Source organism: Pezoporus occidentalis, unplaced genomic scaffold, assembly GCF_034315485.1.
Source record: "Pezoporus occidentalis ecotype Australia unplaced genomic scaffold, CSIRO_AGI_Poc_V1 ctg70, whole genome shotgun sequence".
NCBI lineage: Eukaryota > Metazoa > Chordata > Aves > Psittaciformes > Psittacidae > Pezoporus > Pezoporus occidentalis.
Window position 1 is genome coordinate 3,869,620 of NW_026916053.1, and position 17,137 is coordinate 3,886,756.

The 17,137-nt window shown below is 41.3% G+C and overlaps 1 protein-coding gene across 7 annotated transcripts in view; it reads right to left on the minus strand.

Moving 5' to 3' along the window:
• DIDO1 (death inducer-obliterator 1) overlaps positions 1 to 17,137 on the minus strand; it is a 51,089-nt gene that overhangs the window by 17,629 nt on the left and 16,323 nt on the right. For all 7 annotated transcript variants that reach the window (XM_062642147.1, XM_062642153.1, XM_062642152.1 and 4 more), the window contains 4 exons: positions 15,929 to 16,838; positions 15,317 to 15,635; positions 12,199 to 12,411; positions 11,544 to 11,769 (listed from right to left, as the gene is read on the minus strand). In XM_062642147.1, the coding sequence (XP_062498131.1) occupies positions 11,544 to 11,769; positions 12,199 to 12,411; positions 15,317 to 15,635; positions 15,929 to 16,838 (1,668 nt within the window). The remainder of the gene's footprint in view (positions 1 to 11,543; positions 11,770 to 12,198; positions 12,412 to 15,316; positions 15,636 to 15,928; positions 16,839 to 17,137) is intronic.

Genomic DNA, 17,137 nt, shown 5'->3' on the forward strand with positions numbered 1-17,137 from the left:
TAAGGAGAAGCAGCCACAAGACCCATAACCACTACATACTCATCCTGATTTTCTTTTCTAGAAGCATTTTACAAGTGGAAGCCTTGAGAATTTCTGAGTGAGATTTAAGTATTTGAAGTGTAAAATGGAAACAGTTGCCGTAACGCATTAAATCAAAGGATGTGAAGATTTATAAACTATTTCTATATAAACCTCCACATAAGATCTACACTTCAAAGTAGATTAAAATTATCACTCTCACACTATTCCCATGGATTTCCCTGGAGACCCATCTTGGTCACTGCAGAGACCCACCTAGAGAGACCTTCTGTGACCCACATTGTCTCTCCTTGTGCTCCCACTCTCCCCTGCCGCACCACCACCATTCTAGTTGATCGGAGGGCTTTGGCAATCCCATGGGAAGGAAGGGGATTAGGAACTATTCCTATGATTCTATTTTAATAGTCTTGAATGGAGAAGAGGCGAATATCCAATATGTGTGCAGTGAGAACGCTGCAGGAATTACTTTACTTCCACCCTCTTTTTCCTGGTTTATTGCATGATCCTTGCAGCAGTGCACCTTTCCAGGCAGGTTGGACAGGAGCTCGTTCCTGTGACTCATCAGGGAAAGGCAGGACAGCACGGCTCGGGTTTCAGAATGATGACAGCAAAATTCCGGCCTCTGTGCCTTGGTTCTTTTGGTTTACACGAGTACAAAACGTGACATTCTAAATCTCTGTCTCATCTTCTATGTGCTGTTTCTTAATGGTCAGTTCAAATTCATTACCAAGAACTACACTGGTTAAAAATAGCACAATCTGGATGCTTTGGGTCAATCACATGACGTATGTGCGAGAACTATATCCACACCACGAATCTGTCACAAACACCAATGTCATAGTAAGAAGTACTTGTAAAATAGATACAAGGTACTAGCACAAAGGTAGATCAAAGTTCCCAGGGCAGCAGAATCAGCAAGCATCCATGAAGATGCAGAAGCATCTTTTATTCTGCAAGTTGACACTGTGGCTGTTTAGAAAGGTTTCCAAAGGAAGGGATGCAATTCTGTGCTGCTTTAGCCAACAGAAAATACGCAGACATTCGCTAAGCTTCATGAAAGTGTACCAGCAACACTCATTTATACCAATTAAAACTGTCTACCGAGCAGTACTTGATTAGAGGAATCGCTGGTAGAGGTTTTGTATGGACTAGTTCAGTCATGTGTAGGACATTCAGCGCTTCACAACACCTACCAACTACATGTTCAGGTTTGGAGGACGCGTTGTTGTTTGAAGGACACTATCAAATAGTGGGCACACTTTGATGAAGAATCAAGACTACTTAATCCCTACATATGCAAATAACCTGTGAGGGCTGCAGATGGATCTAACCCAAAAAACTTCTCCTATTTTATGAGGAACCAGAGTTTTTCTCCTACGAAGTTCTGAGGTTTAGTGACAACATTAATGTGCTGCCATGTAATTCAGCTGAACCAACTCGCTGTGTTGTTACACAGGGTGGGATCCAAGGCACAGGAGCTCCCAACTGAGCGTGAGGAAGGAGCAGGACTGCCTCTTCCACTGGCAGCTCACTCTTCCATTCACTACTCTTCCGTTCACTTAGCATGACATAAGCACAGCCCAAAGCTCAGCCTTTCTTCTGATAGCTACGGAAGCATGGAAGTGTATGTTTGGAAGAGTTAACAGAAAAATGGACTCTTCTCAGAGGGCAGTATAGCATTGTATGTGGAATTTAACTTCTGAACAGGTACCACAGCTCAGCAAACTGGTGGGATATGAAATGAAGCAGGTATTCTCTCTCAGACACCGGGTTTCAAATTGCTTGGCCTTGGAGTCCACAAACAACTTGAAGACGCAGTCAATGCCTAGCACACACACTGACCACTGTATTTTACACAGTGGTGGTTCCAGTCCTTCTCATCAGTAGCTCCAGCATACCTACAATAAATGCTCCTCAACAAATTGAAAACAAAAGGAAAGAGGACTACTGAACATCAGCCTATCCAAGGCTCAACAAGGAGTTTCAACACAGACAGATTAATGCCAGAGTGAGGCATTCAGTGGCTCTTCCATTCTCCACTTCAGAACATACAAGTGTACCTCCTTGGCTTGATGTTAGAAACGTCACTTAAAACAAAACATGAATTCCTGTTTTCCCCATTCTGGACTGTGAGCAGCAGGATTCCTGCTGACTGAAGAGGCTGAAAGACTGAGAGGTTCTGATGGAGCTAATGAAACAGCTCACCAAATCCTCTGGCAGGGAATGAAAGCGCATTCCTTACAAGGCTTAAGAAACAGTGCTACTATGGTATGTTTACTACAGACATAACTATAATCTCTCCCACTAGATGTCAAGAGATACAGAACCCCCCAAGGACATTCCCCATGAAGCTAAGCTAAATATTACAATACACAGCTAAGAACGAAACTCCTGTAAGGGGTAGATGACACAACTGCCACATTATCTGCTGTGTTACAGACGAGCCTGTTGAAAGGCTGATGGTCACATGTATTTCACTTCTGTACACCACAACGGTGATGTTTCAGCACCATAATGTGGCTGTTGAAGCTTGATTTAAGAGTGATTTCCAGTGTAGCAATGCTGTGTGAAGGATCCACGGGATTCACTCACCATAATCCCTCTGCTACACCAGGCGGTTGCTTTACACCCCCAGAACAGAAATTACTCAAAGGAAACGTTGCTCCTCTGATCTCATAACAGTATTTTTGTATAGCATTCTAACCTATTCTGGTTCTTCCCCCTTCCCTCCTCACCCAATCTTCCTTTGGAATGGCTTTGGAAAAGCCACCTCAAAAACGCACCACCACCTGCTCTAGTTTCTATTTAAGTTACCTCATTTGTGACATGTTACTTTGCTGGAGATACTACCTGCTTCTTCCAATTATTAAATACTGAAGAAATGTGCCATTACTTTTGCGTACCTTTATCACAGCTCTTTAAAGATCTTTCATTTCTTGCTCGAGTCAATGCTAGAAGTTTTAAACGATGTGTAGAGAACTACATGCAGTTACAGCCGAGGAGCCTGTTTTGTAACGAGCCCGTAAGGCTCAGGTTTTCTTCTTTTACAATCTCTTTTAATAGCAAAAGGCATCACAGCTACTACTGCACAGCACTAAAAGGATACTTGTGAAAAACATCTTGCAGCCATGAAGGCTGATTGTAACATTACTGATTATGAGAAGTTTCCCTATGGAATTAAAAATCTAGCATAAAGTTGCTTATACCCCAGAATTATTGCCTCTGCTGTCTTAATAATCCCAGCCTGGTTTGTGTTGGAAGGGACCTTAAAGCTCATCCAGCTCCAGCCCCTGCGATGGGCAGGGACCCCTTCCACTAGAGCAGCTTGCTCCAAGCCCCTGTGTCCAACCTGGCCTTGAACACTGCCAGGGATGGGGCAGCCACAGCTTCTCTGGGCACCCTGTGCCAGCGCCTCAGCACCCTCACAGGGAAGAGCTTCTGCCTAAGAGCTCATCTTAGTCTAAATATTGTCTTAACAGTTCCGTGTTCTCCTCCATCTACACTAACTATTCCCCCTCTCCCCTGGACAGAACTCCTCACTGCATCATGTGGGCAGCGCAGGCCGACAGCTGCATCGTCTTGTCCAGCTTGAGCAGAACTGGTCAAAAGTGGGGCCCAAGGGAGCAGGATGTTGGCAGCCCCATGCTTCAGAAGACGCTGCCTTGCACACCGGTGAGTCTCCAGCATGGGGCTGCTGAAGCATGTGTGGGTCCCGCAGCTACCATTCACGCTCTTCTGACGCTAAAATAGAGTGGTTTAGGGGAAAAACAACACAAAAAAAAAACCCCAAACCCACCAAAACCAAGCACCCAAAAGTAAAACTAAACCAAAACTACAACTACATTTCAAACTCACGCACAGCAGTTTGTGTGGCACCAACAGTGAGAAAGCTGGTAGTTAACATTTTTCTGTTAAAAAATATAAAATTCTGTAAAATGCCACAATAAAACAGGAGAGTATAGCTACCTGTGATCTGCCTCAAAGTGGATCATTTACTACACTTCAAAAGGATTTCTGTGACTTAAATAGTAGTAAAAGTCAAATTAGAAGGAAAATTCTCGCTAGTGCAGCTTTGCAGTTGTTATAAAAGCGAGCCCACCCATTAGCAGATCTCTTTTCAACAGCCCATGTAAAGGCTGCACCAAAGAGTAGTTCTGTGTTTTGAGAAGAGCCAGTCTCTTAAGACAGGCACCAGCACTGGCCTCTACAATAGCTCAAACATGCAACAGGAATGCAGGTTGGAAATAACAGCCAGAACAATGACCTATTTAGGAATTCCCCCAAAGCCCAGCCAGCAGTCTGAGTGTCTCTCAACAACAGGCCTGTGCAGCGGCACTGCGAAGTCCTCCACCCGTTGGTGCTCAAGATGCAGGTGCCTGTCCCATCCATCTCCCCGTGCCGTCGCTCCAGCATGCCACAGCTGTCCAGTCAGAATGGCAGGAGAGGGCAGCCTGTGTTGGCACACATCACAGTGGAGGACAGGCTCTTGGCTCAGGGAAGATGATCTTGTCCCTATTTGCCAGTATCTGACAGCTGCATTTTTCCCTTTGTGAAGCTGTTAGGATGGGCAGGATTTTTCAGCTAAAACCAGTGGTGCTCCCACAGCTTCCCTCTGCCTATGTCCTACATGGATTGTCCGATGCATTTGCGGTACGATCTCGTTCAGCACCACTTGTGATACGGATAATCACAACAGAGCAGAGTTTACTCCAACCTCTCCACCCCAATGCAATGGCCGATACCGAACTTTAATCCATGAGTTCTTCTGAAGTGAAACCTTCTGATGCATTATCCAAGTTAAAAAACTGAACAGAACACATGGGTGAGCTGGTGCTTTACAGGTCAGCTATAAAGCACTCTACAACGGCAGGTTACTTACCCGTTAGGAGACGTTCCTCAAGAGCAGCCTTTCACAGTCACCCATGGGATGCATGCCTGACATCTCAGCCTCAGACACTGTCGGAGTCAGTCCTGATCCCGTCAGGTGCCACTGAAGCACCCTCTTGTGGCACTGAGCGCTCAGTGCCCAGGGCTGTGGAGGTGAGGTGTAGTTTGTAACCGCTTCGCTTCCACGGCCTGCTCTCTTCAAACTCTGCCACATTTTTTGTCATATCCCTCAAAGACACCTTAGCGTTAGTCCTAAATAATTCACGAGGGTCGCACTATCCTAGTGTTAGTTTTCACCGCTACCTGCCTACAGAACCACGTGTCTGCTGCTCTCAACACCAAACCAGACTTTATTACCTGGTGTTTCAGGTGTGCCTCCTGCCCTGCTGCTTTTCTTCTAAAGCCTCCATCAGTGCTCATCTGCACCACAATGAGAAGGTGGTAATGAAGCTGCCTGTGTGCGAGCCTTTACATTCAGACACACAAGGAAGTAAACCTCTCTTTAAAGCTAATCCATTCAGGAAACTCCAAAACAAGGACCTTTTTACGTGGTGATTTGTCTGCATTCAAGCTAAGCTGTAGCTATGCTCATGCAGATCTGCAGCTTAGATATGCAAAGCTGTTTGGTCTATAGGAAATGACTGTGATTTATCTGATCTGCATCTTCACAGCTACACCACTCTGGAGTGAGACAGGGGCACTATCTGCTGCGAAAAAACAAAGGGCTCCTTATTTTCCAGATGGGTGGTATCATCACCATTCATGGATGGTATCATCACTCCTTGCAGGGCCAGGCCATCTTCAGGTTCCAATTCAGTACAGCTCAGACACAGCGAACCATCAGCACCAAGATCAGCTACAAAACTTGACTCCAAAGTGCCAGTGATCACCTTAAAAAAAACCCTTTTGTTTGGGACTAGCAGAGAAAGCTTTTCACTGGCTATAGTCAAGTGAGCAAGTTCAAAGAACTAAATATTAGTCAAAGAAAGCAAAACAGCAATAGAGGGTGGTGAGGTTCTTTTAATCAAACTTTCATCACTTTCAGTGTTGATGACAAGAGATAAACCACCCTAATATTTATAGTGCATCCATAAGTTGTACCAGGCTTCTGCCCCCCAGCCCTTCCCCTCAGCAGTGGCTCCTTAACACTGAAGCCAAGCACCCATTAAGGCAAGAGGGCTGGCTTTCTGTTGTCCAGGGCCCTGGGGGTACTAGAGGCAAACAAACAGGCCACATGCCAGCAGCAGGGACCATCTTTCCTAACTTAAGAGACAGGGCAGGGATCTTCATACGGCTGCCAGCCACAGGGCAGATGTGACATACCTTGTAGAGCAGAGAAGGGGAGCTCCAGGAGTTCATAGGCAGGAGATGACAATCACTCCCCAAGGATTCACTGCTCCTTTTAACTGGCTGGCTCCCAGGGGATGCTGGCAGGCCAGCGGTGGCTGCTGGAGCCTCACTCCACAGCCAGGGTTTGATCCTGTGCCAGCCTCCGTGCCAGCACAGCCCCTACGTGCTCTCATGACACAAGCTGAGCACCGGAGCTGCAGCCACTCCCGTACTATGGTCTTTCCAAAGCCAGAAGATCTCCAGCATGGATTCCTTGGAAGTTCTGGCAGACTCATCTTAGGTGGATCATTATCTGGTCTGTCAGCAGCCTTCCAGAAAAGTTACAAAGCATTAACGTTAAACCTGCATCTACAGCTGCCATGTGGCCTGGAAAATGGCCAGGAACATAAAGAAAGTAATTATTTTCCTTCCCCTGATACTCGTCAATACTTACTGTCTCTTAGTATGGGTCTATGTTGCAGAATCTAGCATTGAGCAAAGACAACTTGGCTTTCAAGGAGTTAATTCAGATGTCAGAAGTAGTTGAGGTGTAACAGCACGGCTTGGCACCTGCTAGTTTTTCCTACAGGGAAGCACTCATACCAAAACAACAGCATTGAGTTTAAGTACAATCAGTCCTTGCAGACAAACGTTCATGACTTCAGAACAGCTCCACAGTTTAACATAGAATACTTATTTAATAGTTAAGCTAAACCAACAGCAGTATATACATACACTGCACTCCACTGAAGAGTCACAACTCAAGCTGGTACAATCTTGCCTGAAGAGGAACATTAAATCTGCACCAGCCTGTGTGCAGACAAGGTATTTATTGGTTCCTCCATCAATTTTCCCTCCTAACTCTTCTGTCTTGAGTGTGCTACATTTCCCACCTGCCCTCTATGGCAATCTATGTTTCTTTCCTGTCTTCAAGCTATTATTACGGAAAGAAAATAATACCTATATTATGTACGCTATAATCCTAAGATTTTGATATGCACATCACATTTTCAGATGATGGGCTCCCAGTATCATTATTCCCTTTATGAAGCCTCCACATTTTGTTAGAGGTGTGTATGAACAAAGCAGTCCAAATGCCCTCTGTATCCGGGATCAAGCAAGCACTATTCACTTCATGAATAGCTCTTGGGAGCAGAAATGTTTAGCTGCAGAAGAAATGAAGACGACTGAAAGGGGATAATAAAAGGGAATTTGTATCACAGAGTCAGGGCTCCTCAAACCTGGGCTCCCACTTCCAGGAGGTGGCAGCATTGTCTCTCTGTAATTCGCTACTGGGAAACACGATCAGGTACCACGACCATTGGGCAGAGTAGTACCAAAGTAAGATGTTACAGTAGATAACTCACACTATGTATCTGACTACAGTTAAGCAAACAATTCTTTTAGTCTGACAAAGAAATGCTTTTTACTCGGAAGTTGTACTACAAACCCAACACATTTACTGTTTAGTTTTTATCTAGAAACCCTCTTCACTCTCCTGTGCACTTACTGTTATCAACAGATGCAGTTAAGATGCTTCAGGAGCTTTAGCACCTGAGTAAATTATCAGTTGGTGTATTTCTTCTATGCCTAACAAGTCAGCTGAACTTCAAAGACTTGAAGCACTGACCACTGTTTAGCATACTTATCTGTAGTTTAAAAATGGGGATCCTGCAAATGCCTATCTTCTCCCCTTTTGGATTAGTTTTCAATTTTAAAACTGCTGACACATTTGCCGCTGGCTTCTGTTTGACAGATAAATATACAGAAGAAAGTCCCTTCCAAGTGTTTCTCTACCAAACACAAAGTCTGAGTTCAGGTGCTTCAGACACTGATACTGCTGACAAACATTTGCATCAGCAAACTTCATGTCTGAAGTGTTCCTTTATCCTCTTTTTACAGGCAGCAATGACTACAACGGACGAATCCTGTTACAAATACAGTATGTGATATTAAATAGTGTAAAACTTTATACTTAAGGTTCCCAGCAGAGTCAAACAGGCATGATGCAAACTGCTTCTGCACTTCCTTCTGGAAAAAAAACAGGCTTATATTATGTTGTTTAAAGCCTGTCCACCTTCGGTATAATTAAAAATCAGGCTTCCTATTACCATACAATGTATGTTTGTCTGCTAATAAAACTGAAAATGTTCATGAATCATTTTGGATGGTGCTTCCCCACAAACACCTACATGATCTTACTAGATAAACTGAAGTCTCTTTTGCTTTGTTCTGAATTCTGCATCTCCTTTGAAATGACCCGAATATGATAACACTAGCTCACATCACAAATTCAGCATTTCTATCACAACTTGAATCCTAAATCTCAACAATCCATATATATATATATCAATTTGGAAGCTATGATGACTTTTGAAATTCAATATAAAAGTTGAGCACTGCATATTGAATACATACCCATTTTCCTAATGAACTTAGAAGCGACACTTCTGAAAGGGAATGTAACACCTGATTTCCTCATATAAGTGTAGTTCAAATACTGCCTGCAACTTTAGAAGTACTTGTACTTAATGTTCACTATTACTTCTACTTAATATTCACTAAGTTCAAAGTATTTTCCACTCCAGTTACTGAATAAATAGGATAAATATTTTCACTGCGAACATCAAGTGTCATTAAACAGCCTCCAGATTTTGGTGTACAAAGTCACTTCCAGGTACAGCCCTAACTCATTCCCCAGAACAGGCTGGAGAAGGGGGCTTGGTGGCAAGGTTTAGATGCAAATATATTATATGCCCCTATCGTCCAGTACATCTGTAATAACAGCTTGGTTTCTTCTTGCTACCACTCAGTAAAACTACTGTCATACGTAACAATAACAAAGTCTTGTATCTGACAAGTCCAGAGTAAATGTATAAAGCAAATCCACGTCCGAAAGATGATGACCAGCAGAAAAAGCATTAGAGAGACGAGTTCTACTAATCACGTTAAGTTTCCTCAACTCCTAAGTCACAAATCAGGATCTGAAGGACTTAGCTTGAAGCTACTGGGAGAACATGGGAGGTATTTGCAATATTGTGTATGGCAGAATCCCATCCTCAGCCTCCTCTAGGTGGCCCCTTAAGTCCAAACATTAGACACCCAGATGTTTGAACCAGTAACCTTACACTTCTTTCACAAGCGATGTACACAAATGCACGTTTCTAAGCAGTGAGTCACTTTGTTTTAAGATTAGTGTCTAAAATAGATTATATGTTTTGTGAAGTGAGATGACTCTCACGAATTTCTGTAACGCCATAATCTCTCAGCTTTGAGCAGCATTTAGAGCTGTTAAATAAACAGTCTTGTAGAATACTCCTAAAGATGATGCAATGGCAGCTTCTCAGGAAGACAACAGCTCAAACCCATCCATCAAAAAAGCAGGACAGTTTTCTTCATAAAGACAAAAACAATTTACCTGGGAATTCACTAATGGCACAGAGTCCCTGTATTAGTACAACTTACCTTGTAACAGCAAGCTGAAGTTCTTTCTTGCACTTGATATGAGAGCTCTTCATCGCACAAACTAAGTTGTGTTCTAGTCACAACTTAAGTCTAACATGGTTTTGAACCAATTAAACAATGTAGCTACAGCAATCTAATTTTCTACTGGAATTGGTTAAATCTGTAAAACCTCCAGTGTGGTGAAACTTAAGAGCAACCCCCTTTAAACACAACTGAACTCTCTACCTCAAAACCTGTATATTCCTGTCTCCTACAAAAACAGACGACAGCAAGAAGGACATTTTAAGTGATATGGTTATATGGACACTTGTAATTATACTGAGATCAAGTGTCATAAGTATTTGACGTGTAAAATCAGCCCTTAAGTTTCTTTGCTGTTTTTCTCACCTACTTTTAGTTATGTTTTAAATACTACTATTTCTGCTAAAAAAGCTACAGTTCCTCTAGAGTAAGCTTAAAAAAAAATGCAAGTTTATGAAAATACATCTCAAGAGTTCACTATAAAAAAGGCACACAGCCCAAGTAACAAAACACAATGAACATTTGCAGGGAAAAACTATAACCATTAAAACATCTGATGTGGGCAAATACAATTTAAATATACCTAGAGTATCTACCATGTGCTATAAAAATAAACAGCAATTTAGGGTAGCGGGTGTTCTCTCAGTGTTTAAAGTTGCATCTAAAAAAACCTCATCTTCAAGGTAACTTATAAACTTATCAGTTACTTTCCATACAGTGTTTCCATACAGTGTTTGACAACCAGATTTCTGAAAATAAAATGTAAATGGGCTAATTTATGGTAAAAGCTGTGAGAATTGAACTTCTGAATTCATTAGTCTTCACATGAGTAAACATCAGACACTTGGACATGTGTTTTGTAACTGTGAAATGTAAGATTCCATGTGAAGTTCCACCACTGCATTATAAAACTACTTAACTGGAGTCAATGAAAAAATGTCATTAGCAGAAAGACTTGTTGAGGCTACAAAGTAGGAGTTACTTACCTTTGTGTGAGCTACAAAGATGCTATTCAAAACCTGCAAAAATATGCAAGGCAGCATCTCTGCCTAATATCCACTCAAGATGTGTTCTTGTGTGTGTGGATAATGTGTGAGGTATGAACATATAAATACAAAAGGGAAAAAGAAAAGGAGAAAAAATACAGTACTGTCTCCCCCCCGAATTTCAAAGTAAAAATGGTCCTTAAATCATTTCATGTAAGGAAGAAAAGCAGCAGGAAGAACTTGGATAAAACTTCACAGTTAAAAGCTGTTTGCAGAAGTGTAAAGTATCGTTGGATACCATTGGATACCATGATGAAGATTTCATTCTTGGCATCAGCACTGAAAATGCAAGACCTGAGAGACCTGAGATGCCCAAATAATTACAAAAATACAATTCAAACTAGTACATTCAACTGCTGATTCACGGTGCACACTGTGCAGCCCTTCTGTCAAACACAGAGCAAATGTATCAATACTTACCTCTTCTACATTAGAAAGAGTTATTATCTTTATGGGAAAAAAAAAATAAAGCTTAATCATGTAGTTTTCCTCCAGGAATCAGCTGGGTAGATTGACAGGCTCTTAATCATACAATTGGCATATGATACAAATGAAACCTCTAAAAGTGTTTCCCACTCATGTGTATCTCTGGGTGCGGAATCTTTGAAGGTGGAGAAAAGTAGAGTTTGGTGCCATACATTAAGAAAAAAAAACAACCCCAAATCCTAAACTTCCTAGTCTTGCAGAGCCAAGAATGGATGGGCATTCAAAGAAAATGTAAATGATTACTCAGGAATATCCCTATGCGATACATACATTTGAACAACAGTGAAGATGAAATGGCAGCAGTCCTTTCAGGCTTTACAGCATTGTAATTATGATCGCTTGCCCAGGACGGTGTGCTGTTTTCTACTGCTGGCTCTTTAGCAACAGGTTGAGTGTTTGCCTCAGTCTTGGTGCTTGTCAAAACAGTCTTCTTCATATTCACCTCTTTCTTCTCAGGAAATGGTCTCTTTTGGTTTGAAAGAGGTTTAATACCTGCCTGTATGATTGAGTGAGGCTTGGTTAGTAATAATCGTCAGGTGCATTTTACAAACAAGCAGAGATTGAGTTACATACATGTACATAGATTTCTTTTACAGTGAACTCCTGTAAATACACTTGAAATATACAGTAACTACAGGAAAAGGCAATAGTAAGACACCACCTCAAAAGAAGAGTACTATCAGTATGGTGGGGGTGAGGTGGTGGTATCTGTTTGCAGAAATACTGCCCATTCTATAGCATTTTCAAAAGCGAAAAGAGAAGGCTTTTATCTTTTTCCTTCCCAAAGCACACATACAATGTAGTCATGTTAGCTCAGAATTGACAGTCATTTTGAATTAACTAAAATTCTTCAGAAGAACCCCAAACCTGTGCTGCCATCTAGAAGACCCATGCAAGAAACATAGATCATGAACAAGAAGCTTACCTGCAGCTGAGATTTTGGCATGCCAGGTTTGTCGGGTTTCGGTTTGATCTTCTCTTTAGGTTTTGGTTTGGCATCTTTGCCAGAACTTAAAAACTTCATGGTGGCTGCAGCATGTTTGAGAATGCAGTCATTGCTGCAATACACAGAATCAGGCTGAGCCAAATTAAAACAGCCAGGACCAATGCACTTGGAGGCACCAGGAGCGTCAATTACCTATGGATTGAAATGGAGTGAGTTCAAACTTCAAAGAGGAAGTGACAGAAACATACCTTTGTAGCATTAAGAAATGCTTACATGGCGTACGTGCAGACCACAGCTACGACTGTGACTTGCACAACTGCCAGTGTGAAAGCAACTTTCATTCATGGTGTAACAGAAACAACACATACAAATGTAAGAATTTCCCTCCCATAACACACTGTTTTCAAGTGGCTGGTCTGCCAGCAGTGACCCAAGGGAGGCTGATTTCCTACATTTTCAGATGCCATAAGCACACACATTCTTTTTTCTGATCCTCTGCATCATGTGAGAAATTTCTTTAATAATGCAGAGCTGCTTTCTCAAGAGCAAGGTTTCTAAAACACATTTTACTTGCGTAACACCATCAGCCACTGCCCTCAACCATGCACACTTGCAAAAGGAAGGACTCAGCTATTCAGGTGTACAAATAATTCTCGCTCTGGAGGTTTTCGATTTACCAGTTTTCATTTCAGAAGTCCCCAACTTACATAAATACAACCATTCTCCCAGTTTGCCACAGCCTAAACTTCTTGCACATGGAAAAGTTTGCATATGCAATCTGTATTCCCTTCTGCTTCACAATTACTCTCCATTTATACTGATGTGTTACATACTAAACACTTCCTCTTCAGATGTTAAATGTAGAAAATAGCACTCTCCTTGAAAACAAGAGTACATTAGGTCAAAGTATAGAAATATTTGATAGCTCTTTAGGCTCCACTATATACTCCAGGTATTATGCCTGTAATCTCACTCTTCTAGATTACTCCTAAAAATGTTATACAACTGACCTAACACTCAGCACTACTGTAGTTCTAACACAGCCCCTCCCCATCAATAGACTGCAATGTGTAATTACCAAAAGGAAGGTTTTCAGGAATATTTCCAATGAAAATTTATATAATTTGATAGCTTTTCTCCTATCAAAAGTTATTAAAACAGCATTATCTGCTGCAGCCTGATAAAACCTCAGCTTAGGAGTTTTCTAAAAATTAATATGCTTTAGAGCACTCTTCCATCATGTACACACTGAACTGTGAAGTACAAGAAGTAGCAACTCATGTTACCTAAAAAGCACCTCAAACTTCAGGTTAACTGAGCTGTCATTTCTAATTCAGGGCATTTTCTCAGATGATGACAAGATCTGCAGTGCTGATGTCTGTACTCATACAATTTCTAGTTTTAATCACAACCCAGACCTCTGCAGTTATAGGTGCCCACGCACAGCACCAAAAAGAAGTCCTTCTCAAAGTGCTTAGAACAGTGGTGCAAGAAAACAGGTAAAGTGAATAATGAGACTGTTCAGTCACTGGTAATGATTTCAACACATTAACATATGAAATGAGCTTTTTGCCTAGAATGGGGGGAATTCTCCAGAGGGAGAGCAGTGCTTGTTTATCCAAGCCATGGAGGGATCTTAACTGAGGTATGAGGGATAACACTGGCCAAAAAAAGAACAGATCTGACTGTTCCGTTCCCTCAAGACATGGTACCCCCTGGCAAACACCAGTACAGCAGCTCCATTCCATTTCCACATGCCAAAAGAACACCTAAAATATAAGCAGTTCTTCCAAAAGAGGCAATAAGTTGATAATAATTATGGTTTTTCTTTCACTAAATGAGAGATGCTTAATGCATTCAAGTAACTTGTTAGCATGCTAACACCAGAGAGTAACTAGTGATACCCAGAAGCTGAACTTAATACTAAGTCCGCCAGTGAAATGTAGTCCAAAACAAGAGAACTGGACTTCCAAAAATGTTTTTGTGTGCAAAGTAGTCCAAATGTATCTGAAAACATTTGAGAGAAAAATACTGTTTTCTGCACACAGTAAAATAGTGAACACATACATTAAGCTCAAACTTCTCATGTATACATTATCCTCACTACACTAATACAGACAGCTCTGCTATTTAAATTGACTAAAAGTGTTCCATAAACATTTTGTAGAAAATGTACTAAAACAAAAAGATTCCTCCGGAGACGCTTACTCACACTTGTCATACTTATTCTAGGGATGATTTCAACGTTTAAAGAACATGTGTGAAAGAATAAATTCATAAAGAATAAATATATAGATAGCTGTAGCATTCTAACAGCAATGACATTAAACATGCTCTTACAGGCACAGTGAGAAAAGGAGAATGTTCAAGACTTGGCATTACTACAGTAGTTTAGGCACTACCAAGATGACCACCATAGCATGACGTTTTTACGTCTGCGTCCATTGAGCTGAAGAAGCTCAATGAAGTATTCTTTGCCTGGATTTTGAACTGGGCATGGAAGAAGATTCTGTATTTCTATTTAATGCCACAATTTGCAATAATTCAAAATACACAATTTCATGTTAAAAACGCTGTATAGAACAATTTTCTATGTACTAATAACTTGGGAGAAGCAGCACCAAGACAGAAGTCAGAACTTCAGAGACTAACTGGATGTATAGAGAAAGTACAGCTGGAATTAACTCCAACAGACACCTGTCAGTGTTAAGTAAAAAGTTTCACTGCCATTGAAAATGTCCAAAATTGGTTATTTTAAATATAAAGTATATATATGTAGTATAACTCAGTCCAGAATTCTAGTACTTTTCTTAGAAGGTCACCTTATTATTTTACTTCCAAAACAGTATTTAGGAAAGGTAGAATTGCACAAAGCACTTCCTTATGCCTACATTAAGCTTTCAAATCCCCCAAATCAAAATAACAGTTTTAGTTCCTGACCTGACAGAACTATGGATAACCAGTGACATTTAGTGAGCTGTTCAGCTTCATATTTAGCTGTATAAAAACCCAAGTCAGATTTACAGCCATACAAGTAAGCTGTTGTCTCAATGTACTCAGTGAGGCGTGGAAAGTAAGAAACTACTAAAATACTTACAGGTTGAAAGATCTTTAGTTTTTTCTTCCCACTTGGATTTGCAGCTTTTTCAATCCTACCCTTGATTCCTTGGTCCTCAACAGATTTTTGCTCAATTGTTCCTATGCTTGTGAATTCTGTGCCATCCACATTTACTTGCCCAGTGTTAGCTTCCTGCTGGTCCATTTCTGAAGCAGGCTCATCCTGTCCCTGTAGAATGGTGCAGTTCGGACAGATATAGTCCTCCCCATTCCTTTCCAACAACCGCCCTCGAGCCTCAGAAATACCCACACAGTCACCATGAAACCATTCCTCACATCTATCACAACAAATCATAAACCTGGAATTAAAACAAACAAGAAAGAGTAGAACATTATGAAAAGACAATTAAAGCCCAACAGGTATTTCCAGCAGTAGATCCTAAGTACTCCATAAAGTACCAGTATACTGCTCTGCCTCGCTTCCATATTCATTTATCCCTTCTTAAAAATACTAAATAAACTAACCCCCAAACTTCAAACAAACCCAAAAGCTCATTTACTTACACTCAGAAAGTGAGCATTTGGTTTCATTTTTCATCACAGAAAAATTGCAACTACTTGCTCTGTGGTCTTACTTGAAACCTTTGCCTACCTGTTGTTGTGAGGCTGACGACAAATACAATACAGTGCATTCGGGTCATAAATCTCAGACTCAGGTTTGCTTTTGGGCAGTTCCTCGGGTTCTTCATCTATATTCCCTTTTGCAGCAACGGCAGGCTTTGCCTCCTTCTGCAGCTCAAGATCTTCAGTGTCTTCTTCGGACACCACCACCTGACTTGCAATTTCAGTACTGTCTACAGTCTCAGGCTCTTCTTTGACAGGCAACTCAGGCTCAACTTCTTTTTCAGGCTGGACATCACCAGTTTCTGCAGGATTCTGTTCAGTGTTTCTTTTCCCAAAGCGCTTCTGTATATCCTTTATTGTCAGCTGCACAGGTTTCTGTTCAACACGTTTATTTCTTAGTCGATTCTGTAGTTCCTTTAGTGTTAAACCATCGCTATCACTATCAGAAGTACCATCTTCCTCTTCTTCCTCCTCCTCCTCCTCTTCTTCTTCTTCTTCTTTTGTACGTCTCGTTTTAGAGTCTTTCTGATCCTTACTGCTCCTAAGGCCAAGCCTCCGAGTTAAAGGTTTTGCATCTGGAGTGCTCTCTACACTATCTTCTGAAGCAGTTTCAGCATCTGTAGCTGGACAGGATGCTGCTTCACTTGAATCCTCTAGAGTAGTAGGGATACTCCTCCTTCCTCGGCGTCGTACTGTGGTAAGAAATTCTTCCACTCTTTCTGTTCTCTTTGGTTGTCGTCCACTTCTCCTGAGGTTTAAGCCTTGCTGTTGCTGGGGCTGTTGCTCACTGGAATCCATATCTGTATCTCCTACACCTTCTCGCTTAGCAATTGTGGTCCTTCGAAACCCCCAGGTTTTCCTGAACTCTTTACTTGTAGGCTTGATAGATTTTTGTTCTTCCTCATTGCTTTGCTCACCTTTTTCATCCACAACTGATGCTAAACACAAATGAACAGGTATTAAACTGGTGGTGAAGAAAGATGGAGTTTTTTCAACATAGTATGTTTTCTTTGTGATAATGTATCTTTTAATCTCATTCTATGTCCCTGAAAACAGATAAAATGCTTTACAGTCAATGTAATACAACAGCAGCAATTAAGTACCTCACTGAATACTGTGCCAACATAACCCAGCTGTTACAAATGCTTCTGTTATTTAAAAATACATGTATATTCATATATATATACACACACAAAATAGACAAATAATCACATTTTCTGCTCAATCTAAAAGGAAT